The sequence below is a fragment of the Hemicordylus capensis genome, chromosome 1, assembly GCF_027244095.1.
Source record: "Hemicordylus capensis ecotype Gifberg chromosome 1, rHemCap1.1.pri, whole genome shotgun sequence".
Classification (NCBI taxonomy): Eukaryota; Metazoa; Chordata; class Lepidosauria; order Squamata; family Cordylidae; genus Hemicordylus; species Hemicordylus capensis.
Window position 1 is genome coordinate 8,165,615 of NC_069657.1, and position 26,107 is coordinate 8,191,721.

A 26,107-nucleotide genomic window follows, 5' to 3' on the forward strand; every position below is an offset into this window, starting at 1 on the left:
GGGTTTGATTAGCAGTTCTAACAGATCTCTAGATACTTTACAGCATACCACGGTGGATTATATTGGAAGAATTATAATATTGTTGCAAGTCTGTAATATCTATATTTCTCTGTTCTTCCACCTTTCCTGCTGCAGTTCAGGAGGAAATATATTTTGTTTTTCTTCTACAGTTCAACTTTGGGTTGGTTTGTTGGTTTCTTGCAGCATTTTGCCAAATCCCTTCCGCTTGCTTGCTTAAGCCCTTTTGTACTTTCTTACACAGGAAAAATGCCTTCATCACAAAAGCCAATGAGATATGGCCACACAGAAGGCCTCACGGATGTCTGTTTTGATGACAATGGAAGGTGAGTGGATTGCAAACTGCTCCACATGCAACAAGTCCTTGAGATGAAAGACACTTCTGCATGCATGGTGTATTTTTAAAAATGAATAAATTCTTGCATCTACGTAGTCAGTTAATATATACAGTGGTAAAAAGCACGTTGGATGCATGCTCGATGTGCGCATGCGCACGCACTACTTCTGGTCACTTCCGCTCCGAGGAGAGGACGGGGCTGCAGGGAGGTATTTTGCTGGTCTGCCAGACCAGTTTTCCCCAGCGCTGGCTGGGAAAACATGGCAAGGGTGGTGTCCCCCGCCATTAAAGTTACTCCCCAACTTTCGAACCAGCCCCCACGCACATCCCTACTCCCAGGCTGTTTCTGTTGTGTGTAAGAAACAGTGTGAAGAGTTCACATAGTTTCCTAAACAAAACTGATTTCATCGTGTCTGAAGTGACCCTCAGCTCTTGCCTCTGCTACAGCTCAAATTGATGCAGTGTTAGTTTTCAGGGCCTGCATCATCTTTGAAAATGCTGTCAAATCCCCCAAGAAGTTCACAACTGTATAGCATTGGATTTTCCCTTTTCAGCAAAAGGCTGAAAATAACGATAGAGCTGCTGATTAGCAACAGGGACTGCAGGGGCGGAGAAAAGCAGCGGCTTGGCGAATGGCTGGCTGCGGGGTGGGGGGGGCGGGGAGAAAACAGGCGGGTGTCAGACAGGTGAGCGGTCCCGCCAGGAGCAGACCAGGCAGCTGCGAACAGCAGGCGGGCCTAGCAGGCGGCTGGCCAGAGCAGCCGCGGGCAGCCAAGCATTAGGAAAGAAGATGGGGGGAGGGGGGAAGAAGAAGAAGGCTGCTGCTGGTGGGGGGAGAAGATGACGGGTGGCAGGGAAGAATGTGTGGGGCGGGCAAGCAAAAAGGTGGTGGGTGGGGGGACTAGAGGCACAGATGCTCTGCGCCGGATCAGTTAGTATTATTTAAAGTATCACAAGTAGATAGAAACCTAGAATGTAGGAAACTGTCTTATACCTAGTTGGACTTTTGGACCATATAGTTTAGTATTGTGTACACTGACTGGCAGCAGCTTCTCCAAGATTTCAGGCAAGATATCTTTTCTCCAAGAGTCTTTCCCAGCCCTGCCTAGAGATGCAGGGTTGAAAGCTGGGACCTTCTGCGTGAAAAACAGATGCTACGGTGGCGTACGTGAGTCTCCATCCAAGCACTTGCTCCAAGACCTGCTTAACTTCAGCAAAGTAGCTGTGTTGTGTGATTTCAGACCGTCCTCTGGGGTTCCATTGCTACTATGCTGAGGCAGCATAAGCTCAGGTTACAGGTTTGCAGTTGTGCATGGATACATGTGTATGCTCCAAGTGGAATCCAGTCTTATAGGTTCAACTTTGGTTTTCTGGACTGGACCAAACTATTAAAAATAACATTAAGCATGAAAATCTAGTTTAGTCCATGCTGACCCATGGTAGCCAAATACAGTTGGAGCATCTGCCCTTTTTCAGAGTGACAGAATTTGAGCCCCACCAAAGCAGAATTGGGAGGACCAAAGTCATTCATTCCTCTAGTTCTGTCCGTGTAGACTAAAACAACTCATGTATGCAGCATCTTCCTTTTTCTGGAATATAGTTCAGGGTTCTGGCTTCCACCTATAAAGCTCCCAATGGTTTAGAGCCAACATACCCACGAAGTTGCCTATGTACAGGTGAAAATCGGAAAACTAGAATATCGTGCAAAAGTCCATTAATTTCAGTAATGCAAATTAAAAGGTGAAACTGATATATGAGACAGACGCATTACATGCAAAGCGAGATAAGTCAAGCCTTAATTTGTTATCATTGTGATGATCATGATGATCAATTGTGATGATCATAGAACAATATCGGACCTCTGAAAAGTATACAGTGTACTGTGCTTGATTGGCCAGCAAACACGCCTGACCTGACCCCATAGAGAATCTATGGGGCATTGCCAAGAGAAGGATGAGAGACATGAGACCAAACAATGCAGAAGAGCTGAAGGCCGCTAATGAAGCATCCTGGTCTTCCATACCACCTCATCAGTGCCACAGGCTGATAGCATCCATGCCACGCCGCATTGAGGCAGTAATTGCTGCAAAAGGGGCCCAAACCAAGTACTGAATACATATGCATGCTTATACTTTTCAGAGGTCCGATATTGTTCTATTCTACAATCCTTGTCTTCTTGGTTCCATGTAATATTCTAATTTTCTGGGATTGTGGATTTGGGGTTTTCATGAGCTGTACGCCATGATCATCACAATTATAACAAATTAAGGCTTGACTTATCTCGCTTTGCATGTAATGCGTCTGTCTCATATATCAGTTTCACCTTTTAATTTGCATTACTGAAATTAATGAACTTTTGCACGATATTCTAATTTTCCGAGTTTCACCTGTACTGTTGTGATCTCCACGGCCTACAAGACCAATACTGAGATAATAACCTCATTGCTAGTTTAGGACATCTCCGTTATGGAAATAGTAATCCTTAGTGGCTGCCATGCCTCGGAGATCAGCATCTTTTCCTGGTGCTCAGTACATGTTTACCTTTGAGAAATGAATGAATATACTTGCAATTAAGTCCTCTATTGCTGTTAAGTTTAATGAAAACTGCTTTAAAATATGAATCTCGTGTGTGTAATGATTACTTTGTTTCTTTGCGACAGCTGCATTGTAACTTGTGGTAGCGATGGAGATGTCAGGATTTGGGAAAGCCTGGATGATGATGACCCCAAGTCGATTAATGTGGGAGAGAAGGCCTACTCATTTGCTCTCAAGGTACCATAGCTGAAGCTTTCCTATGAACTGTGCAGTTAATTTAGGTCGTACCCTGTTTCTTCTAATACATTCCCATGACCTGTTTGTAAAGGCAGACTCACTAGGTAGATCTGTACATTCATCACACACTTACTAAGGGTTGTTCACTTGTATAATTCTATGTGCTGTGGTGACTTCAAGTTTAGCAGTATTGAACAATTGAATCCTCTTGGTGCACAGGCTGTTGTTTGTTTGTTTTTGTTTATGAGATTTTTATACTGCCTCATCCAGATGGCTCTAAGTGATTAAAAAGTCCCTAAAGACTCATTTTTTCACCCAGGTTTTTTAACTTGACTGTGGTTTTAAAAATTGTTTTAAGGTTTTCATTTTTAATTTGTTTTATGTTGTTGTAAACCGCCCAGAGAAGGAAGTTTGGGATGGACTACAAATTTGATAAGATAGATAGATACATATAAATAGTGCATTGCCTAATTGCTTGTACCAAGTAAGAATTTATTTATTTATTTATACATACCACCACATCCAAAAGGCTCTGGAACATCCAAAAGGCACAGGAGCAAAACCAAACCCACAGCTCGATCATTTAAAAATAATCGTACAATCTGTTGCCCTCAGGTGACAATGCTCTCAGAAGCTTTTGTGAATGGCAACATTTTTATTTTATTTTCAGGCTGTCCGTACCACAAGCTACCACTTTAAAAAATTTATTTCACAATATTTGTACACCATTTTTCAACCATAATGGCTGTGGAGTTTTCATATAAGTAAGAGCATTTTATCTGAGAAACCTAGGCCAAGCCTGCCCTCTTGTGGTTATGGCAAGCTAAAGCAGCTCTGTTGAGATACCTTTGCTTCTTATAAGAAAAGTAAAGGTAAAGTGTGCCGTTGGTGTCGACTCCTGGTGACCACAGAGCCCTGTGGTTGTCTTTGGTAGAATACAGGAGGGGTTTGCCATTGCCTCCTCCTGCACAGTATGAGATGAGGCCTTTCAGCATCTTCCTATATCGCTGCTGCTTGATACAGGTGCTTCGCATAGTCTGGGAAACATACTAGCGGGGATTCGAACTGGCATCCTCATGCTTGCTAGGCAAGTCATTTCCTGCTGTGAAAAGCAGAAAGGCTCGTGGATTTATCTGAAGATCTTTAGCATCTATCTATCTGTCTATGATATTTATACCCCATCCCTCCAGTATAACACTGCTCAAAACAGTAAAAGTAATATAAAATTTAAAACAATAAAATAAAGAACAGCATAGAATAAAATCAATTAAAATTTTAAAAGCAATAAAATTTCATCAATTTATAGTTAAAAGATTTTAAAAGCCAGATGAGTTTTGTGATTTTTTTTTTAAATCCCAGGGAGGGAGTGTGGCAAAATTCTTAATTATTTAAAATGTTTAAATAAACATTTTATCATCAGCTTCACCCACATGCATAAATCCTAAACTCTGAGAGGGTCCCCGGAGGTCTTCTAGTCCAGCCCTCTGCTCAGTGTAGGAATCCCTACAGCATCCCTGACAGATTAGGGATGTGCACAGACTGGTCCGGAGGCCATTATAGAGGCCTCTGAACCGGTTTGAACTTGGGCCGGTGCGGCGGGGTGTGTGTGTGTGTCTCCCTTTAAGCGTGGGGGTTTTGCACTTACCCCTCCCACCGCTTTCCCCCCTGCCGGCGCTCTGTTTTAGCAACCAGTGTTCCTCCTTGCCGCCCCTGCCCCAATTATTGTCCAGAAATACTGGAAGTAACGAGTGCACATGCGCCTGCCGCGTGCCTGCCGTGCACGTCACACGCAGCGTGTGCATGTCACACACGCAGCGTGTGATGTGCACTGCACACGTGTGGCGGTGAGCACACGCGCACTTGTTACTTTCGGTATTTCCAGACAATAATTGGGGCAGGGGTGGCAAGGAGGAACACTGCCGCCCCAAAAACCGCTAAAACAGAGCGCTGGCAGGGGGGAAAGCGGTGGGAGGGGTAAGTGCAAAACCCCCACGCTTAAAGGGAGACCCCCACTGGCGCTGGACCACACCTCCACGGTTCCGTGCACATCCCTACGACAGATGCCTGTCCAGTCTTTGTTTGAAAACCTCCGGAGAGGGGGAACCCATTGTTGAACAACTTTTACAGTTAGGAAGTTCTTCCTGATGTCTAGTCTAAATCTTCTTGAAATCTCAACAACCCTCTGGTAGGGAGCGGGATCTGCAGATAGGGCTAATGTTAAGCACTCCTGGGAACATAGGAAGCTGCTATATACTGAGTCAGACCCTTGGTCCATCTAGCTCAGTATTGTCTACCTAGATGGGCAGCAGCTTCTCCAAGGTTGCAGGCAGGAATCTCTCTCAGCCCTATCTTGGAGATGCCAAGGTGGGAACCTGAAATGCTCTTCCCCTGAGCTGTGGCCCCCATTTTACAGTGCTCATGCATGTAGTCTCCCATTCATATGCAACTACCCTGCGGACAAGGCGTGCTTGCTGCCACAAGACCAGTTCTGCCCTGCAATTGGCTTCCCAACTCCAGTATTAGTGTTAACAAGGGTTGGTACCTTGTTTTTGTCTTATAAGTTTATAATACGTAGGTCCACCCCAAGGTTGCCTGCTATATTGATTAGCATTGGAAAAGTTAGTTGGAGGGAAAGTGTTTTTTCAGATCCCTTTATTATAACAAACCTTTCCCTCTTGAGGCAGTGGATGACTCTTTAAATCACTTCATCTTAGTATTACTTAACTTATAGAATGGAAGATTAATTACTGCAGTATCGAACAACACTGTCCAGATCCATACATTCCCGGAGGGTGTTCCAGATGGTATCCTGACTCGCTTCACTATGAATGCAAACCATGTGGTTTTCAGTGCTGATGGAAGCAAAGTAGCTGCTGGATCCAGGTAATTTTACTTCAAAGTGATGGAGGGAAATGAATTAAGTACTTCCATTGTGAATTCTGAACACTAATCTACTTCTTGGGTAGAAACATTCTGTTCATGTAAACTGGAAAAACCCGTGTGTGCTCTGCACAAAAATCCAACAGATTACTACACAGAGTGCACTGGAAGATCTATGCTCAGGCGATATGTGTGGCAAAGAAACCGTTCTTTTCCTCCCATATTGTGTCCGCAAGTTCATGTCTGGCAAAGTTGTTCAGGGTCGTGAAGAGGCTAATTTCCACCCCTTCCCCCTTGAATCAGTACTTTGAACCAACAATTGCTCGCTGTGACATTTTTAATGAGCTTTTTGTGGACAAAATCTCTCGTATTTGAGCCGACTTAGATTTAAACTCCACAATTGTTAGAGTCTGATGCCGAGTTGTCAGCAGCTCCTCTTATGTGATGACTCTGGATCAATTCCATTTGTGACTCCTGAGGATGTGGACAAGTTGTTTGGAATGGTGCAGCCTATCACCTGTCCTCTTGATGCTTGCCTGACACGGTTGTAGAGGGCCTGGTAGAGATTATAAATGCTTCTCTGAAGATGGACAGGATGCCTCCTTGACTTATGGAGGCAATCATTAGACCACTTCTGAAGAAGCCTGCCTTGGATCCCTCAGAGTTAAGCAACTACAGGCCTGTCTCCAACTTTCCATGGTTGGGCAAGGTGATTGAGAAGGTGGTGGCCTCGCAGCTCCAGGTAGTCTTGGAGGAAACTGATAATCTAGAAGATACCATATTACTCCTGTGTAGAAGGAACTGCACTGGCTGCCAGTAGGTTTCTGGACAAAATACAAGGTGCTGGTTATTACCTATAAAGCCCTAAACAGCTTGGGCCATGGGTATTTAAAAGAACATCTTTTTTGCCGTGAACCCCACCGTCTGTTAAGATCATCTGGAGAGGTTATTCTGTGGTTGCTGCCAACTCATTTGGCAGCTACCCAGGAACAAGCCTTCTCTATTCCTGCCCCTGGACTTTTGGAATGACAGCCTCCCCATCTCTGGCAACTTTTTAAAAGGCACTGAAGACACATTTATTCACCCAGGCTTTTAATTAGATTTATGGTTTTAAATTTTTAATGTTTTAAATGATTGTAATTGATTTAGTTTTGATTTTTTTTATTTTGATATAAACCGACCTGAGCCATTTTTGGAAGGGTGGTAAATAAATAAATGACTGGACTAAGTTTCGTCCCTGTTACTAACACATAGTAAGTAAACTCTCCACATCTAAGCTTGAGAAATGTGTAGGTAGAGAATGCAGAATGGACTCTTTTTTTGAGTTTTGACTGTTCTTATGCTTTTGAAGCAATTTGCAACTCTCCAGATTTTTAGCTTATTTTCCAGTAGGCTTATGAGATCATCCGGCATTTCGTGTGTGCCCCCCCCCACCCCGCCATCAACTTCGCAACGCCTGGACCAACATGAACCAAAGTGGGTGCAGTTGTAGGGACACTTTAATGGCATAGTTCGTGATGATGTCATACACCCCAGTTCAAGATGGCAGACTCGTGAACATTTGAGGTGCAAGTGGGCTAACTTGTGATCCACCTAACCGATTTGAACCAAATTTGCTACAGCTGTAGGGACATATAGGGATGCCCCAATGATGTAGTTTGTGATGTCATCCACCCTGATCCAAGATGGCGGACATTTTAACTTTTGAGGTGCAAGTACACTAATTAGAGGACTGTCTAACTGATTTGAACCAAATTAGGTAGAGTTGTAGTGAGAGAGACACAGGGACATCTCGGTGTAGTTTGTAATGATGTCATCAACCCTGATCAAAGATGGTGGGCGCATGAAAATTTGAGGAGCAAGTGATGTAACTTGTGGACCTTGATTTGAACCAAATTTAGTCAATTTGTAGCGATAGTGAAAGGAAAGTAGGCAGATTAGTTCTTACTAGAACAACTTATTAAATCTGGCCATACAGTTTCACTGGGGTGACAGTATATAATGCAGAGTATCTATCTATCATCTGCTAACTTGCCTGAGTCTCAGAGGACAGGCTTAAAACTGTTTTATTTCACTTGGCTTTTACTGCTTTTTTTTTAACCTGCTGCTCAGTTAACTGTATTTGTTGACATGGTTTTACATATTCTTAATAGTAACTTTAAATTGGATTGGTGTGGTCTGATTTGACTGAGTTTGTAATTTAGTAATTCTATTTTAATGACGTTTTGGTTTTTCTTTGGAAGAAAAATTTCTTTGAATGTTTTTTAAAAATTTTAAAGATCATTTCTGCCCAGTTGTATTTTCAGCTTGTTCCCTGTCCTCTTTTGGGTCTCACGTGTATCTAAACCAAGATCCACTCTGGTTTGACTAGATGTGAGTGTTGACTATTGTAAGATATTCCTCTTGGGGAGGGGTCCATAGCTCAGTGGTAGAGCATGTGCTTTTTATGCAGAAGGTTCCTGGTTCCCTCCCTGGCAGTATCTCCAAGATAGGGCTGGGAGGGACTCCTGCCTGCAGCCTTGGAAAAGCCGCTGCCAGTGTAGATAATACTGCGCTAGATAGAACAATGATCTGATTCTGTATAAGGCAGCTTCCTATACTCCTATCTCTTATTGAGGCATTTGCTATTTCCTTTGCTACTGTGACCCGGTATGGCTGTGACTCTAGAACTTCTGTTCTGCTTGACTGTGTTAGGGGAAGTCTATCACAATTGTTCCTTTTGACTGAGAATCAAAATGAGTGTCAAAATAGGTAGTGCTGGTTAATTTGTGAAGTGCAGAACGTTCAATAGAGAAAAACTGTGGCCCTCTGAATTCCCTGATTTGTTATTAGGTAGGTCCGCTCAAGCTTAAACAAGAAAAAAAAAAGCTCCACATCTGCAATGGTGCCACAGGACTGTAGTACTTGAAATAATCTTTAAACAAAGTTTGAGGAGTTACAGCTCTGTTTCAACAAAAACAAGATTTTACAGGCTTCACTGTGTAATGCAGTTGCTGACATTGTTGTTCCTTTCTTTAGTGACTTTGTGGTGAAGATTGTGGTGGTAACTGACAGCAGCCAGCAAAAGACATTTCGAGGCCATGATGCACCCATTTTAAGTGTGGCTTTGGATCCCAAGGATGCTTTTCTGGTAACACAATTTCCTCTGGGCTCTCTCTTAAACATCTTTGTTGTTCCCCACTGGTTTGTGCGTTCTGCTACTAGGATTCTGAACATCTCTATTGCCCTGCTTGCCTGGTTCATCCGTGTGGGGCTGCATTTTGGCTGGGAATGCAGAAGCAATCAGCGTATTTCAACCTAAGTTTAGCCCTGATCACTTTAAGATGTTTTACACAGTGAGTATTTCATTTGAAGGCATCTCTTGGAAGATGAAATTTTGTACTTACTGTCTTGAGCATTAAGGACTTATGAGGCTGCTATACAACATGGAAGGCAGACCCAGTGGTGGTTTGCAACAGGGCAGAACACAAGAACGGCCCTGCTGGATCAGGCCCAAGGAAGCCCATCTAGTCCAGCATCCTGTTTCACACAGTGGCCCACCAGATGCTGCTGGAAGCCACAGGCAAGAGATATGTGCATGCCCTCCCTCCTGCTGTTACTCCCCTGCAACTGGTACTCAGAGGCATCCTGCCTTTGAGGCTGGAGGTGGCCTATAGCCCTCTGACTAGTAGCCATTGATAGACCTCTCCTCCATGTAGTAGTTGTGCAACAACCTCAGACAGTGCCCAGGCAGTTGTGCAGTGCCACTTGCAATGGGAAAATGTGATTCTGCCCTTTGTATTAATGCTATGAGGATAGATGTCGGTTACACTTTCATAGTGGGGCAGTGGAAGGAATCAAGACAAAGACTTTGCATTTCTAACACTCATGTTGTTTTATTGTTGTTTAATTCATAAAAGAGATAGAGTTAAATAAGCAGGTCTGTCCTAGCTGAAGCTCACATTCAGCCCACTCTTAGACAGTTACCAAATTAATTGGAGTCGTGCCTTGGGTGGCCATGCTCCTGAAGCACAGGGTTGTGTCAGTGTGCTGACACCCTTTTCTTTCTTTCTCAGAATCTCTCAAAATCATCATGCTGCTGGGGTGTTTTTACAAGCCATGTCCATTGTGCATGGGTCTCCAGCTTCTTTTCATGTTTAAAACTATCTTCTTGCTTGTTGACTCTCACTCTGTCTCCCAGAAAAGTAAACTACCTGGTTGTTTCTCAGAAATTGCCTGACCTGGCTTCACCACTTTTGGGTTGCAAAGACCACTTTTCCTTTCCTTTTTTGACCTTGTCCCCTTGTTCTCTGGCACGAACTCCTCCTTCTGGTAACTTTCACTCACCCATCCACATACCCCCATTCTAGTTATACATGAAAATGGCTTTTGCAAGAATGAAGGTATTCTTGGTGATAAGGGTTGATGGGACTATAAAGGACTATAAAGCTGCAAGCAAATAGAACTACAAGCATGATGGTAAAATATACAGAATGGCAAAATGGCTCTGTGCATGACCAGTTCTGATGTCACAGGCTCCTATTAAAAGTTGCTGTGACATCACTGCATTGGGTCTCAGAACATGCCCTTTTGTATGCCTGGCTGCTTCAGAAAGGCTGGCAGTTGGAGAGAGTAATCATCCCTAATTAATTAATTAAATAAATTTTATGCCATCCCATACAAAAGGTCTCTGGGCTGTTCACAATCTAAAAACCATTAAAACGTAGACACAAAATTAAATTTAAAAAACATGTAAAAATACAAACCGAAGCTTTAAAACTAAACTAAAAGCCTGGCTAAACAGGGTAAACTAAAAGTTTGGTTAAATGCTAAAAGGGCAGTGTCTGAAAAGGTGCGTTTATGGGACCAAGCAATACTTTGAAAGTGTCCCAAGTGTGCTTAGCTTCTTTGAGCTTTTTCTTTATGCGAAATGGCTGATGATCAGAATTCCTTTTGGCCACAAGGATATGTTTCAGGACTAGCATGACCACCAGCTTTGTATCATGTACCAAATGCCAGTGATACTGACCATTGCCTTCTTTTAAACTTATATTCTAGTACAGTGGTTCTCAACCTGGGGGCCTCTAAGTGTTGCTGAACTACAGCTCCCATCAGCCCCAGCTACAATTGATGGTGGCTGGGGTTGGTGGGAGTGTGAAGACAACTGCCAGTCTGTGAAGACAATACTGAGCTAGTTAGACCAGTGGTCTGGCTCAGTATATGGCGGTTTCCTATGAGTGGAAGTTGAGCAACATCTGGAGGCCCCTAGGTTCCTGTGTACCACTGTTCTAGTACAGTAGGAGTTTGTTAGCCAGGTGTTGTTAACTCATTTAAAATGTTCCTTTTGTGCAGGCATCAGCAAGCTGTGATGGGTCTGTCAAAGTGTGGAAAATCTCAGAGCAGGTAAAATAATGCTTTTTGTAGTTCTAGAATTTTGTTGCAAAAGGTGCTTAGATATATTTTGGAATGTCTCTGCAGTGACTTCTTACGAACCCGTATTGTCCAAACATTACTGTTTTTAAAATTCTTGTGCTCCTAGAAATATCCCCTGCTATTAGAGAGGAGAGCTGGTCTTGTGGTAGTAAGCATGGCTTGCCCCCTTAGCTAAGCAGGGTCCGCCCTGGTTGCATATGAAAAGGAGACTAGAAGTGTGAGCACTGTAAGATATTCCCCACAGGGGATGGAGCTGCTCTGGGAAGAGCAGAAGGTTCCCAATTCGCTCCCTGGCATCTCCAAAATAGGGCTAAGAGAGATTCCTGCCTGCAACCTTGGAGAAGCTGCTGCCAGTCTGTGAAGACAATACTGAGCTAGATAGACCCATGGTCTGACTCAGTATATGGCAGCTTCCTATGTTCCTATGTTTGTATTCTAGTTTTAGGAGGGGCTATGTATGTTACTGGGTGAGGAGTATTTTCTTTTTTTTATGGTAAAGACCACTTCTCCGAAAGGCAGCAGTCTTGACGGAAGCGTATTCACAGAAGTATGTGTCTACAGGATAATTCAACTTGAACAAACCCCTACATGAAATTTCCTTTTACCAATACCCAGGGAGCTTTGTGGATAAAGGAGATCTGAACCTGGATCTTCTCCATTCAGTTTCTGTATCTGGGGTACCACAACTACCCCATGCTTACTTCCATACTAGGTGATTAGTTCTGGGGATTTATGTTACAACCCACTCTTGATTCTTGTAAAATTCCCTTTTCATAGGAACATAGGAAGCTGCCATATACTGAGTCAGACCATGGGTCTATCTAGCTCAGTATTGTCTTCACAGACTGGCAGCAGCTTCTCCAAGGTTGCAGGCAGGAATCTCTCTCAGCCCGATCTTGGAGATGCTGCCAGGGAGGGAACTTGGAACCTGGATGGTCTTCTCAGAGTGGCTCCATCCCCTGAGGGGAATATCTTACAGTGCTCACACGTCTAGTCCCCAATTCATATGCAACCAGGGCAGAACCTGCTTAGCTAAGGGGACGTCATGCTTGCTACCACAAGACCAGCTCTCCTCTCTTAATAGCAGTAGAGTTTATATCAAGCTAGATAACGGCTAATAATATGTTTTGCTTCCAGACCTGTGAGAGAAGCTGGCCACTGTTGCAGAAGTGCAATGATGTGGTGAATGCAAAATCAATATGTAGACTTGCCTGGCAACCAAAGAGAGGAAAGGTACGTGCCAGCCCTCTTGCTCTCTGTGTTCCAATCCACCTTATGTGTATGTGCAAATGCAGAAACCTCGATCTGGAAAACCAATGGGAAACGAGTTAAGCATCCCTCCTTCCCCTGCCCCACTGATGCTGCTTTGGAGTAGAGAACTGGCAGCTGAGCATTTAGAAATCCTAGCATCCTGTTTTGGCCTCAGTGTGATAGTGGCCCAAACCCTACTTGGAGATCATGACCAAGGGCTGTTGGAGTTGGTGCTGTACTACTTTGCCCATGCACTGTGTCTTTTAAGCAGTACTAATTTCAGGGCTTGCCATCCTTTTGCACGAAGCCTGTCATCCCCCAAATTCTTGATGCCTTGGACTGTGATATTGAAACAGAGGAAACCTGTGCGGAGGTGGGTCAGCAGGACTGTGCCTCAGGGTGGCCTGAGATCCAGCTTGAGGAAGAGCACTCTGCAAGCCACCTAGACAATAAGGGTTTGACCCCTGAGTGTTCCCCTGAGACCAGGGGCACAGATTCCTCAAAGGGGAAATCAGCATCTACAACTTGATCACACCCCCAGTTGTCCAGGGTGTCTCACTCCCCTGTAAGCTCTTGGCAGAAAAGACAGAGAGTACATCTGGAGGTCCCCCAGTCATGCCGAGTACCAGGTTGCAAGCCAGAGTACTGCCTCTTTAACTTCACAGGCAGGGCTTGGGCACTTGATGCAGCTGCTGCATTATTTAGGGCTTGGTTGAGCTTAGAGAAGAGAGAATTGGAGTAAATCGGGATAAGAAGAAGCAGAGGAGACTAGAGCTGGTCTTGTGGTAGCAAGCATGACTCGTCCCCTTAGCTAAGCAGGGTCCACCCTGGTTGCAAATGAATGAGAGACTAGAAGTGTGAGCACTGTAAGATATTTCCCTCAGGGGATGGAGCCACCACTCTGGGAAGAGTAGAAGGTTCCAAGTTCCCTCTCTGGCAGCATCTCCAAGATAGGACTGAGAGAGATTCCTGCCTGTAACCTTGGAGAAGCCGCTGCCAGCCTGTGGAGACAACACTGAGCTAGACGGACCAGTTGTCTGAGTCAGTATATGGCAGCTTCCTATGTTCCTATGAAGCGAGACGTTTGTCAAAGCAATTTCTGTTGCTCCTTGGAGTTTGAACTAGGAGCTGTCCCAGGCCCTGCCTTACCCAGAATGATCCAGTTTTAGCTGCCTGGAACCTTGATATTTGCTCCCTGTTGCTGTATTTGCACCACCGGTCAGTCTCCTTGAAGCCTTTGTTTGGCAGCTTGTTGACTCTGTTATGTTGGAACAAGACAGAGCCTACATAATGCATAATACATCTGCACTGCCCTGTCTTCTGTATTTACCTGAATACAAGACTAGGTTTTTTCCAAGTTCTTTGATGTTAGAAAATGGCGGGGGGAGGGAGGCATCTTAAATTCAGAGTTCTCTTCCTTTGGGGTAAGTATAGGTGTAACCTGCAGTCAACCTCTATTTTTAAAGGGTTTGTTTTAAATTGTATTGTATTCAGGTAGACATGGTATCTTGTGAGTTCTTATCTGAATAAAATGAGACCTCAATGCTTGTTTTTCCAACAAGAACATAATTCATTTGAAAAGCATTCTAAAAACTAGATTCATACACATGGATAAATAATTCTTTCTCCTCCCCCTTCGAATAGTTGCTAGCCATTCCTGTTGAGAAAGTCGTTAAATTGTACAGAAGGGAAAGCTGGGATCATGAAGCAGATCTGTCAGACGCTTTCATCGCCAAGGTTGGTGTGCTTCGACTGGTTACTATGGAATGTTGTACGGAGAATGCTGTCCTGATATGTCAAGGAAGGACCGCTTGCTAGGGCCTGGGAGATGTGTTCCTGCAGGGTTGTGTCTGTGTAGGAGTTTGAATGTGGGCAGAGACAGATGTGATGTTTTAGTGTTGAACACAAGAACTGCCTTGCTGGATCAGGCCCAAGGAAGCCCATCCAGTCCAGCATCCTGTTTCACGCAGTGGCCCACCAGATGCCCCCGAGAAGCCCACAGGCAAGAGGTATGTGCATGCCCTCTCTCCTGCTGTTGCTCCCCTGGAACTGGTATTGAGAGGCATCTCGCCTCTGAGGCTGGAGGGTGGCCTATAGCCCTTGATAGACTTGCCCTTCATGAATTTATCTATAAGAATAAGGTGAAATGCCAAATCCTCTTTGGGGATCTGTTGCAGGATCAGTAGTTGTGCTGCTTGCTGCAGGAGTCCAGTTGATTTTCTCTTCTTAAACAGATAATAAGAGTTCAGGCCCCAGGTGTTGCCATGATATCTCCAAGGCTTGCTCTGACCTCCAAAGGATGCTAAACCAAGTAGCCTCTACTTGTGGACTTCTTTCTGCTTGGGGAAGTGGGGAGTACATATGGCACCCCCTGGGATATTAATATCCTTTCAAATGTTTGAGATGTAAAACAGAATAAGGTAGACTGTATAGAACTGGGCAATCCTTGTGGCAACTAGAAATAGTTTTCTCAGTTTTCCTATTACATCGGTTGTAGGTGTTTAATTATGCAACATTTCATGGAAACGCCTCAGTTTTCATGAAAACAGTAAGTGAAAGTAAATACAGATGCCACATCTGTCCCGCCTTTCTGACCCCGACCCCCCCCCCCCCCGAAGGTCCCTGTGTAAAACTTTTAATTTCCATCAAGGATTTCCCATCTGCACAGCTCAATACCAAATATAAAAGCAAGATGGTTCAAAGTGTCCCACTCATGACATCTCCTTTTTCTCTCCCCCCCCCACTGCCCCCTAGCCTCTCAATGTTGTAGCCTGGTCTCCATGTGGACAGTATGTGGCAGCAGGAAGTGTTGGGGGATACATCGTCGTCTGGAACGTGGACACCAAGGAGTGCCTGGAAAGGTAGGTGCCTGTTGTGGTTTTCACAATGATTTGTGTAAAGGTGGCTTCCACAAAGTGGAATGATTATTGTATTGAGAAAACGCTCGGGAGTCATAAGTCTGTAAAACAAACATTTAGGTGCTCTCAACAGCTTTTATGTAGAATTGGTCTATGCCAGAGGTGAAGTAGCTTATGACAGGAGAGCCTCCTGTGTGTGTGGATAGGCAGAATATGGCTCAAAATCTGAATGATCAACACAAAGTCTGAACACTCTGTCCCTTTTTACATTGTCACACTGGTGAGACTTGCTAAGCACCGTCTGCCTTGGTTTGCACTTGGATCGGTGTCTACATGTGAGCACTGTAAGGTATTCCCCTTAGGGGACGAGACCAGAGATCAGCAGAGCATCTACATGCTTGTATGTGGAAGCTCCCAGGTTCAGTTTCTGGCATCTCCAGCTAGGGCTGGGGGAGATTCCTGCCTGAAACCCTGGAGGGCCACTGCTAGTCAGTGTAGACAATATTGAACTAGATGCACCAAGAATCTGATCTGGGTAGAAGGCAACCTCCTCTGTTCCTATGAGATGGGTGCACACACCTTCAATGGGACCTGACCAGGCTCATCGGCTGATCTCAATTAACCTTTGAGTTCTTGCCTTGTATGCTGGTGTCGTGCTCTGGGTAGAGTGTTGGGACCCCGAGGGGCCTGGATTGAAATCAAAATTTGCTCAGCCATAAAGTTCATCAAGTAGTGTTGGGTCAGTTCAGATGCCGGGTGGAACCACAGTTAGATCCTGTTTTCATATAATGTCTCCTGGCTTTGGGAATGTGTGCTTCTGCACCAACCCGGCCCCCATCCATTCAGACTTTGGAAGGATTCTTCAGGGGATTGCAGCAGCGGAGAGGGCTTTGCCGGGAAATGAGTTTTCGAGCACTGCACTGGGTGCTTTCAGAGCTTGGTGATTTTCTCCTGTGTGTGCGACAGAAGGGGCATGGCCAAGCTCTGGAATCACCCAAGACCCGCCGGGGATTGAAATCACGTTGAGTCTCAGGTTCAGTCCCTGCCAGTTTCTCCAGATAAGGCTGGAAAAGACTCCTACCTGAATTCTTGGCGAGCTGCTGCCAGTCAGTGACGGTGCTGAACTAGATGGAGCAGGGGACTGACTCTGTGTGAGGCAGCTTTCTATGTTCTAAGAACTTCAGAATGCATTGTTAAACTACGCTTTGAGGTATCCTGATTGAATTTTAGTTATTTCTGCTGCCTCTTTAGGGTGAAGCATGAGAAAGGTTACACTATCTGTGGAATGGCATGGCACCCCAAAGACAACCAAATAGCTTATTCCGACATGGAAGGCAACCTGGGACTGCTGGAGAATGTCTGTGTTGTAGCTGGAAAGAAGTCGCACCACCAGGTAATACAGATCTGAATTTTTCATGGCTTCTTCTGTATCTTTTTCCCCAGTCATGTTCATCTGCTCCATGCTTGTTTTCTTTCTTTGCCTAATTTGGTTTTTGAAATTGTTGACCATTATAACCTGGCTTCAGGCATCTGCTGCTGCTGCTGTCAAAGACTATGATGATCTTTTTGATGAGGATGACAATGAGGACTTCCTGAACGGAGACATGATTGAACCCCAGTCCTCCCCAAAGGCAGTAACAAATGAGGAGGAGGAGGAAGATGACCTTATGAGGGCATCAGGGCGTCCCAGAAATCGAGGCGCGATCATAGAAGATGATGAGAACTCTCTAGGTTAGGATTTCCCGGTGTGGGAAGGGGAGTCTTGGCAGGGCTGTAAAAATGACTGCCTCTGAGTAAGCTTATTTCTCTCTTGTAGATATTGGGTTGCTGAAAGCTAATTATGCTCTTGAGGAGGAGGGGGAGGAGGATCAGGAAAGCCTTGTTCCTGTCCAGCCACTATCCTCCACCCAGAGACCTTTCTATGAAGGACCAATGCCCACTCCTCAGCAGAAGCCATTCCAGCCTGGCTCCACTCCGGCACATCTCACCCACCGCTTCATGGTAAATTCTGTGTATTCTTAGCTTGCTTTTTATCTCAGAGGTTCCCAACCTTGGGTCCCCAGATATTGTTGGGCTACAACTCCCATCGTCGGTTGAATGTCCCATCTATTTAAGGGGAAGCCAGAGCCGCTTTAAGGACATACGGTTTGTGATTAGTTTGCTGTAATTGCTCCAGCTTAATTCAAAGCATGGATCTTTGCAAAGATCCACTGTGTGAATTGGATACATAGGAAGCGGCCTTCTACTGAGTCAGACCTTTGGTCCATCTAGCTCAGTATTGCCTACACTGATTGGCAGTGGCTCTCCAAGGTTTCAGGAGTGGACTTGGGACATCCTGCGTGCAAAGCAGATGCTCTACTGCTGAGCTACAGTCCATCCCCACATGCCAGGGAGTGAACCTGGTACCTGCTCTTCCACTGAGCTACAGCCCCGTCCCCTAAGAGGAATGTCTTACAGCATTCACGCATAGTCACTCCTCCAAATGCAAACGAAGGCAGATCTGCCAAGCATATGGGGCAGTTAATTAGGCCTGTGCGCTTTGGTAATATCAGAATCCCAAAGTTGGAATTCCTTGACTCCACCACCAGGAGGCAGTAGAATGCCGGACGAGTGACCCGGATAGCATCCTGGTGGCGGGGGCCCTTTAAATCATGGCCCAGCACTGGTGCTCGGGTGGCTGGACAGCACAGGTTTCCTGCCTGCCCCCACCCCGAACTCCCTAGGAAATCTGCGGGCCCCCAGCCACCCCCACACCAGTGCTGGGCGGTGGTTTTAAAGGGTTCCCTCCACCAGAATGTGACCCAGTTCGACTGATGGTGGGGGCAGGGAATTCTGAGTTCAGAATGCCGATATTACCGAAGCACACAGGACTACAATTCATGCTGGCTACTACATGACCAGCTCTCCTCCCGCAGGCTCAGCTCACCCTACAGTTCTCCTTAGTTAAAGAGTTAAATTAAATTAATAGTTAAAGCTATTCCAGGGAGGAGACGGAGTGGATAGTATATATGAAAAGACTGCCTGAGGCTTCACCTAAAGGGTGTTGCTCTTGCCTCCCTTGTAGGTGTGGAATTCTGTTGGAATTATCCGCTGCTATAATGATGAGCAGGACAGCGCGATCGATGTGGAATTCCATGACGCTGCCATCCACCATGCCATGCACTTGCCCAATTCTTTGAACCACACAATGGCAGACCTTTCTAGTGAAGCTATCTTACTAGCCTGTCAGGGCACAGAGGAACTATCAAGGTAAAGCCCTTAATGTGTTGAGGTGGTGCACAAATTGCAGGAACTTTCTGAGGTATGTTGTGGGTGTTGCACTTTTGAGCACAGGACTACATCTCTTCTTCACGAGCGGGGTACCTTCTCGTGCTTGATCCCCCCACCCCCTTCTCAGCCCCACAAATGCCAGAAGGGGAGCAGGGAACAAAACGGAAGTGGTTCCGGATAAAATTAATACCTGTCAGATCTAGTCGTGGTCACCTTGGTGATGTTGACTGACATCCCATGCAGCAAAACACAAGGTGGTACAGACACTCCTGCACTGCATCGTGTGTGTGTGTGTGTGTGTGTGTGTGTGTGTGTGTGTGTGTGTGTGTGTGTGTGTGTGTGTGTGTCTGGAACGCCCACAGTATTGTGGGAGGGGCTGGTGTGTTGCTGCTTAAAATTGCTCAGTTTCAGCTGTGCGACACTCTGCACGTTACTTCCAGTGGATGTAGCATCATGCTACTTTGATTGCACCAGTCCTGTCTTGCAACACTGGAGGCATTGTTTTAGATGCATGCAGCCGCACCAGAGGACCACTGCTCAGTCTCCATCACAACTTTTAGAAAGCGAATGGAATTATGAGCATTGTTTTCTTCTTGCTGCTGCTGCTCTCCTCTGTTCTTTCATGGTTTCATTGTATATATGTTTTAACTGTTTAATAGTTCTGTACTGCTATGTAAATTTATTGAGATCATTTTTCTGAAAGGCAGCATATAAATCTAACAATAAATAAAATAAATCCTAGACATTGCTGTGCTCAACCTTTTTATGCTGCTTACTAGTCATAAAGAAGCAGCTCTCAGCAGGCTTGGCTTGCTTGTTTAACAGTGACCGTGTGTGTGTGTGTGTGTGTGTGTGTGTGTGTGTGTGTGTGTGTGTGTGTGAAAACCCAGCTGTATTGTGTTAGAAACCACAGTTTTTCTCTCCCCGCCCACTTTGTGTGTTAGCAAGCTTTACTGCATCCATTTCAACTCCTGGGACTCCAACAAAGAATGGACGGTCGACATGCTGCCGGACGAAGAGGTTGAAGCGATTGGCTTGGGCCAGGGCTGGGCTGCCTGTGCCACTAGCAGCCGTCTGCTTCGCGTGTTCACCACTGGGGGAGTCCAGAAGGAGATCTTCAGCCTCCCTGGCCCAGTGGTGTCCATGGCAGGACATGGAGAGCAGCTGCTGCTGGTCTTTCACAAAGGTGCTTCCCTTGTTTCTCCACCCCACATTTCAAACCTGTGGCTCAAATGTGTATTAGGGTTAGTTGTTGTTATTATTATGTTATTATATTAATAATAAATAATGTTAGTTGCTGCCTCTCCCCTTTACCTCATTGATGTTGTTTGCTGCGGTATCTTTTTTTTTTTTAAAGCCCAGAACCATATTGCGAACCATGTACTGGTCAAAGTTTATCTATCTATCTATCTATCTATCTATCTATCTATCTATCTATCTATCTATCTATCTATTGTGAACCACCCAGGGACATTTTTGTATGGGGGTGGTATATACATATACTTAATAATAGTAATAAATAACCAATAGTCTTCCCCTGTTTCCTATCTTAAGAACATAAGAACAGCCCTGCTGGGTCAGGCCCAAAGCCTGCCTGCTCCAGCAGCCTGTTTCACACAGTAGCCCACCAGATTCGTCTGGGGAGCCTTTAAACCAGGAGGTGAGAGGGGCCTGCCCTCTCTCCTGCTGCTGCTCCCCTGCAACTGGGACTCTGCGGCATCCTCCCTCTGAGCCTGGAGGCGGCCTACAGCCATCATAGACCTGTCCTCCATTAAGCCCCACTTAAAGGCATCCAAGCTGGTGGCCAGCATCTCATGGTGATGATTTATTTATCCATTTATATCTCTGTAAACCGCTTTGAGAACTTCTGTTGAAAAGCACTATATGAATATTCATATTGGTATCACATCCCATGTCAGAGAATTCCATAGATGAATTATATGCTGTGTAAAAAAAGTCATTTTATCAATCTAAAATTTCCTGGCAATCGGTTTTATAGGATGAACCTCTGGTTCTAGTGTTGTGAGAGAGGGAGAAAATTTTGTCCACTCCCTGCACCATGCATAATCTTATAGACCTTGATCATGTCTCCCCTTAGTCGCCTTTTCCCCTAAACTTTCTTCTTCTTAGGTACTGGCTTTGAAGGGGATCAGTGTCTTGGGGTACAGCTAATAGAGCTTGGAAGAAAGAAGAGACAGATCTTACTCAGTGACCCACTTCCCCTTTCCAGGAAATCTCATCTGACGTGGGTAGGATTTTCAGCAGAGGGTAAGATAGTTTTATGTGTCTCTTGGGTCAAAGGCACCCATGTTGATTTGATTTCTAGTGACAGAGACTCGCTTGATCATCAAGTTCATACACTGACCTGGTTGATGATTCTCATCAGATGATGGTAGAGATGTCTCCAGACTGTTATGGGGAAACATTTAGCATTGTGGGTGAATGCCTTGATGTGGAAAAGGATCTAGGCTTGCAGATAAAATAACATTTTGGGTCGTGGACATGGATTGCTCTGGCTTATGAGGCTCGCTCTTGGCATTTATGCATTTTAGGGTGGGGGTCCCCAGATGTTGGCCTGCAAGTTTGGGAACCCTTTTTTAGGCTATAATCCAAGGTTCTGCTAGTATAACAAGTTTTGGATGCACAGGGGTCCCTTCTATGAGCTGAGGAATACTCTGAGGTCCCTCAGAAAGAGGGAACATATTCAGTTGTTGCTTGTTATTCAATACCCATTTCTCTAGTGCTTTAAAAAAATGCCCTACCTCATTAACCCTCAAGACAACTTGCTGTTTCTCTTCTGCATAAGTGGAGCTGAGGTTTGAGGTGAGTGACTTGTCCAGAGCCAGCTCAGTGAACATTCACATGAAAATGTCTGACCTGTCCTATCTCTAGAGTTCAGTGTGTTACAGCATCCTTTTTGTAAAAAGGCTAAAAGTATATTGTGGCTGAATGGAGATTTGAACATGCATTTCCTAGGTCACAATTAGACATGCTATCCACTTCTGGTGCACAGAATGGTTTATACCAGGGGTTCTCAAATTTGGGTCCCCAGATGTGGTTGGCCTACAACCCCCATCTCTTCCAGCCACAGTGGCCAAAGACCATTTTGGTTGGGGATCATGGGAGTTGTAGGCCAATCACATTTGGGGATTAATAAACCATAAATCCCTGGTTTATACTCTGCCTTTCGGGAGCTTCATTCACCTTTTACAACATCCCTGTCCACCGAGTGCTTATATACTTGCGCTATACATAGTGGGTGCTGAAGCTGCACAAGAATGATTTGCCATGGGACACAAGTAGGGTCTGCCCTGGTTTGCATTTGAATGGGAGTCTATATATGAGCACTGCAAGATATTCCCCTTAGGGGATGGGGTTGCTCTGGGAAGAGCATCAGAAGGCTCCAAGTTCCCTCCCTGGCATCTCTAAGATAGTAGATGCCTGTATCCTGGGAGAAGCCGTTGCCAGTCTGTGTAGACAGTGCTGAGCTAGATAGACCAAGGGTCTACTTGGTAGAAGGCAGCGTCCTATGTTCCTGCTTGCCAAAGTGAGAGAGCTCCATATCCGGAGCAGCACCAAGTCAGTATGTGATGTGTTGACTGAAGGTGGCATGTAAGTGACACTTCTTAAAGTGTTGGAAGTGTTTGAGGTTGAGAAGGAGCATGGGAGAGATGATCTCTAAGCCGTTTCACTCATTGTCAGCACTTCCATGACTTAATACGGACTACCAGAAGGTAGTGTCATTTCAGCATTCAGAATGTTTTGGGTGTTGAATTCTGGGAGATGTACTTAATCTCATGCTAGCTCATAAGTCTGTCCGGGTGCTTCAGAGGGAATTGGCTGTCCAAACAATGCTTTTTGTTTCTGACAAGCAGGTACCCCTTCTTACGTGGATTCAGGGGACATTGTGCGGATGTTGAACAGAGGGCTCGGTAATACCTGGACTCCGGTCTGTGACACAAGGGAGCACTGCAAAGGAAAGTCGGATCACTACTGGGTTGTTGGCATTCATGAAAGCCCTCAGCAGCTTAGGTAGGGAAAGAACTCTGTAGGGCTTGGTCATAGTAGGTGTATTCCTACCACCCCTTAACTCGTCCTAATGAGCTGGTGGTGGTGCCAAAGTCTGCCTCTGTTTCCCGGCAGCTCAGGTGGCTCCTCTCTCCCCCACCTCGTCTGACAGCTGCGCTGCTTGCAGGCTGGCCATTCTTCAGATAGAGCTGTACAGTTACCGCACAGCTCTGCCTGACCAATGGCCAGCCTGCAGGCAGTATGGGGGAGAGAGGCGCAACCTGAGCGGTCTCCTTTGGCATCCCGCCCCCAGCCCTGGCTCGGTTCATTAGAACTAGCCGCTACTGCCCTTCCCACAGTCAGAATTGTGGAAAACAGCCTTGTTGGGTCAAACCTGCTTCAAAACCTTGTTCCAAAGACCGCCCTGTTCCATGGTTCTCTGCTGCTGTCCTCCTGTTGCCACCACATTCCCATTACTGCCTGCCCAAAGCCCACCAAACCTCTTTCTTTCCGTATTGGTTGCTTCTGCCCATCCCGCCTTAATTTCTTGACAGAAATCTTGCTATGATGCTAGCAGGGGATGCCCCTCTTGCCTTGCAAAGCAGGGCTGTCAAGCCCCTGGCCCTGGGACTGGATCCAGCCCGCTCAGCTCCTTCCTCCGGCCCTCAGACCTTCCTCTTTTCCTCCCACTGTGCCGTGCCTCTCCTTTCCGTGCTGAAGTGCCCTCTGCACCGGTCAGCTCTCCCCCCCACACTCCATCTCTCCTTCCTCTCCCCCCACCCTCTGCCCGCATTGAAATGGCAGCATCCAAAGTGCCGGCCACCTTTCTTCTTCCCCTTGAGCTGCTGTGCCCTCCTTTCCCCTCGCCCCGCTGCCACGAGCCGACCGGCTTCCTTCACTTCCTCTTCCAAATCATTCACTTCTGGAAAACTTGTTAAAAGCCCCGGAACATGTCAGACTGGGAGGATGAATACCAATGAAAGTCATTGTGGCTTCCCCCCCACTCCCAAGATAACAAACGACAGAGAACATTTTATTTAAATATAGCCAAGAACTGCCACCAGCGCCCAACGAGAACATGGCATTGCAGTGTAGGTTTGCTTTTCTAGCGTGATTCATTCATAAGGCTGCACCTTTTAAACGCAGCCAGCGCTTTCCAGCTTTTCATTCGGCTCCACTGTGTGACTGGATCTGTCTTGCCCCTAATCCCTAGGCTGGTTGCCATTAGTGGCCTGGCATCTTGGTTGAGCAAGTCACCAGTGTGAGGGCCAAAGGCTGGCCACCTGACAGCTTCCCTCCCTCCCTCCAGTAGTGCAGTCCCTGTCTCTTCCAACAGAGCACTTCTGGACACTCGCGCCCAAGGTTTGTGAGAGGTTTTGGCACTCTGAAAACCCCCTAGCTCTCTTGCTTTTCTACATGCCAAGAGGTCTCTTCCCCTATGAGGGGAAAGATGCATTGCCTCCTCCCTGGCACACAGTTAGGGATGAGCACTGACCATGCAGGCACGGTCCAATGCCGGTGGGGAGGGTCTCACTTTAAGGGCGGGGGGTGGTGGTTTGTACTTACCCCTCCTGCCGCTTCCCCCCCTCCAGCACTCTGGTTTTTTGTGACGTTTTCAGGGCAGCAGCGTTCCTCCCTGCCGCCTCTGCCCCCATTGTTGACTGGAAAAAGTGGAAGTAGCTTCCGCGCATGTGCGAAAGCTACTTCCACTTTTTCTGGTCAACAACGGGGGCAGGGGCAGCAGGGAGAAGCGGCAGGAGGGGTAAATACAACCCACCCGCCCTTAAAGCGAGACACCCCCCACCTCCCAGCGTCAGCCCACCAGACCAGGCCATGCTCGAACCGGCTCGCAGACCTTTAAAATGGCCTCCGGACCAGTTCATGCACATCACTACACAGAGTCTGAAGTAGTACAATACAGGAGAACATTCCTCCTTGATTCTGCTGAATGTCTCAACCTATTAGACTCTGTGTGTTGTGGGAAGGGGAGTGGAGAGTTCCTGCTTTTAGACGTAGCTCTGGATTATTTTATTTCCCTTCCACAGGTGCGTTCCTTGTAAAGGTGCCCGTTTTCCACCTACGCTTCCCCGTCCTGCGGTAGCAGTGTTGCCGTTTAAGCTTCCTTATTGTCAGACTGCAACAGATAAAGGTCAGATGGAGGTATGTAGCAGGGATGTGCAGAAGGTTCTGAGGGCAAAATATTCCAGCTTGGAATGGGCCGTTCTGAGTATTCAGAGCCCAGAACAAAATACCCTTTAAATAAACGGCCTTTCCCGGGCCCGGAACAGAACAACCCCGTTCCGACCCGGAACGTTCTGCTGTTGCAGGCAGATGGTGAGGGGCCTGAGAGAGAGCGAGAGAGAGAGAGAGAGAGTGTGTGTGTAGAGGTACCTTTTTAAAAAGTTGTTTTTACTGCTGATACTTGTGATACCTTAGGAGGCCCCTCCTATGATACTCAAATGGGCACTACACATGGTCTGAGCTCGGAACAGAACACAAACCTTGTTTGGTGCACAACCCTGGTATGTAGGTTCCATAGCTACTCAGTGAGTTGATCCTTTTTAGGAGTGTCCTGTTGGTATGCATTAATGTTATTAAAGCCATTTTAGCAATAATACGCCTGATCAGAACTTACCTTTTGATCCCTAGATCTGTCTTGGGAAGGGCATTAAGGTCAAAGATTGCTGTTTGTCTTGATTGCTCATACCCATTTTCTTTCCCTTTGGGCTTTGCTTGTATGTGTGAAAATGGAACTCATGAATATTTTGAGCTGTTTTTTAAAAAATCCTGATACTTCCATTGAATACAGTACAAAATGTTTAGGATGCAAATTTATTTTATTCTCTATTTATAGTTATTTTATTCTCTATTTAGGTTAATTAATTTATAATTTCTATACTCCCTTTTGATGAAACTTATCCCAAGGTGGTTTATAAAAATCAATACAATAATACACCATTAAAATCCGTTAAAAACAATAAATACCACAAAACACGAGACCATAATAAAAGCCAACATGGAACTGGCACTCAGCTCTGTGTGTGGAGGTGATTTCAGTTTAACTTGTAGCATTCCTTTCAAATTGCATGTACTGAGCAGATTATTATCTATCATATTTTATCATACAGAAAGAATGTCCTAAGGATATGGGACATATAGAAAATATAGAAAATTCAGTAATCTAAAAACCTGCAGTTTAGGATGAAAGTTAAGATGTTTTACATTTTCACTTGTGCTAAAAAAAGAATGGAAATTGCAAGTTAAGGCTCCCATCTTAGACTTTTTTGCAATCTGGTATATG

At 45.6% G+C, this 26,107-nt stretch overlaps 1 protein-coding gene across 5 annotated transcripts in view; it reads left to right on the plus strand.

Moving 5' to 3' along the window:
- Nucleotides 1-26,107, plus strand: part of WDHD1 (WD repeat and HMG-box DNA binding protein 1) — a 43,033-nt gene that overhangs the window by 1,382 nt on the left and 15,544 nt on the right. For all 5 annotated transcript variants that reach the window (XM_053271854.1, XM_053271844.1, XM_053271836.1 and 2 more), the window contains exons 2-17: nt 263-344; nt 3,016-3,127; nt 5,859-6,010; nt 9,026-9,137; nt 11,339-11,389; nt 12,557-12,652; nt 14,315-14,407; nt 15,425-15,531; nt 16,780-16,921; nt 17,055-17,259; nt 17,345-17,529; nt 18,593-18,777; nt 19,743-19,984; nt 20,929-21,066; nt 22,674-22,830; nt 24,852-24,966. In XM_053271854.1, the coding sequence (XP_053127829.1) occupies nt 268-344; nt 3,016-3,127; nt 5,859-6,010; nt 9,026-9,137; nt 11,339-11,389; nt 12,557-12,652; nt 14,315-14,407; nt 15,425-15,531; nt 16,780-16,921; nt 17,055-17,259; nt 17,345-17,529; nt 18,593-18,777; nt 19,743-19,984; nt 20,929-21,066; nt 22,674-22,830; nt 24,852-24,966 (2,169 nt within the window). In that variant the 5' untranslated portion in view covers nt 263-267. The remainder of the gene's footprint in view (nt 1-262; nt 345-3,015; nt 3,128-5,858; nt 6,011-9,025; nt 9,138-11,338; nt 11,390-12,556; nt 12,653-14,314; nt 14,408-15,424; nt 15,532-16,779; nt 16,922-17,054; nt 17,260-17,344; nt 17,530-18,592; nt 18,778-19,742; nt 19,985-20,928; nt 21,067-22,673; nt 22,831-24,851; nt 24,967-26,107) is intronic.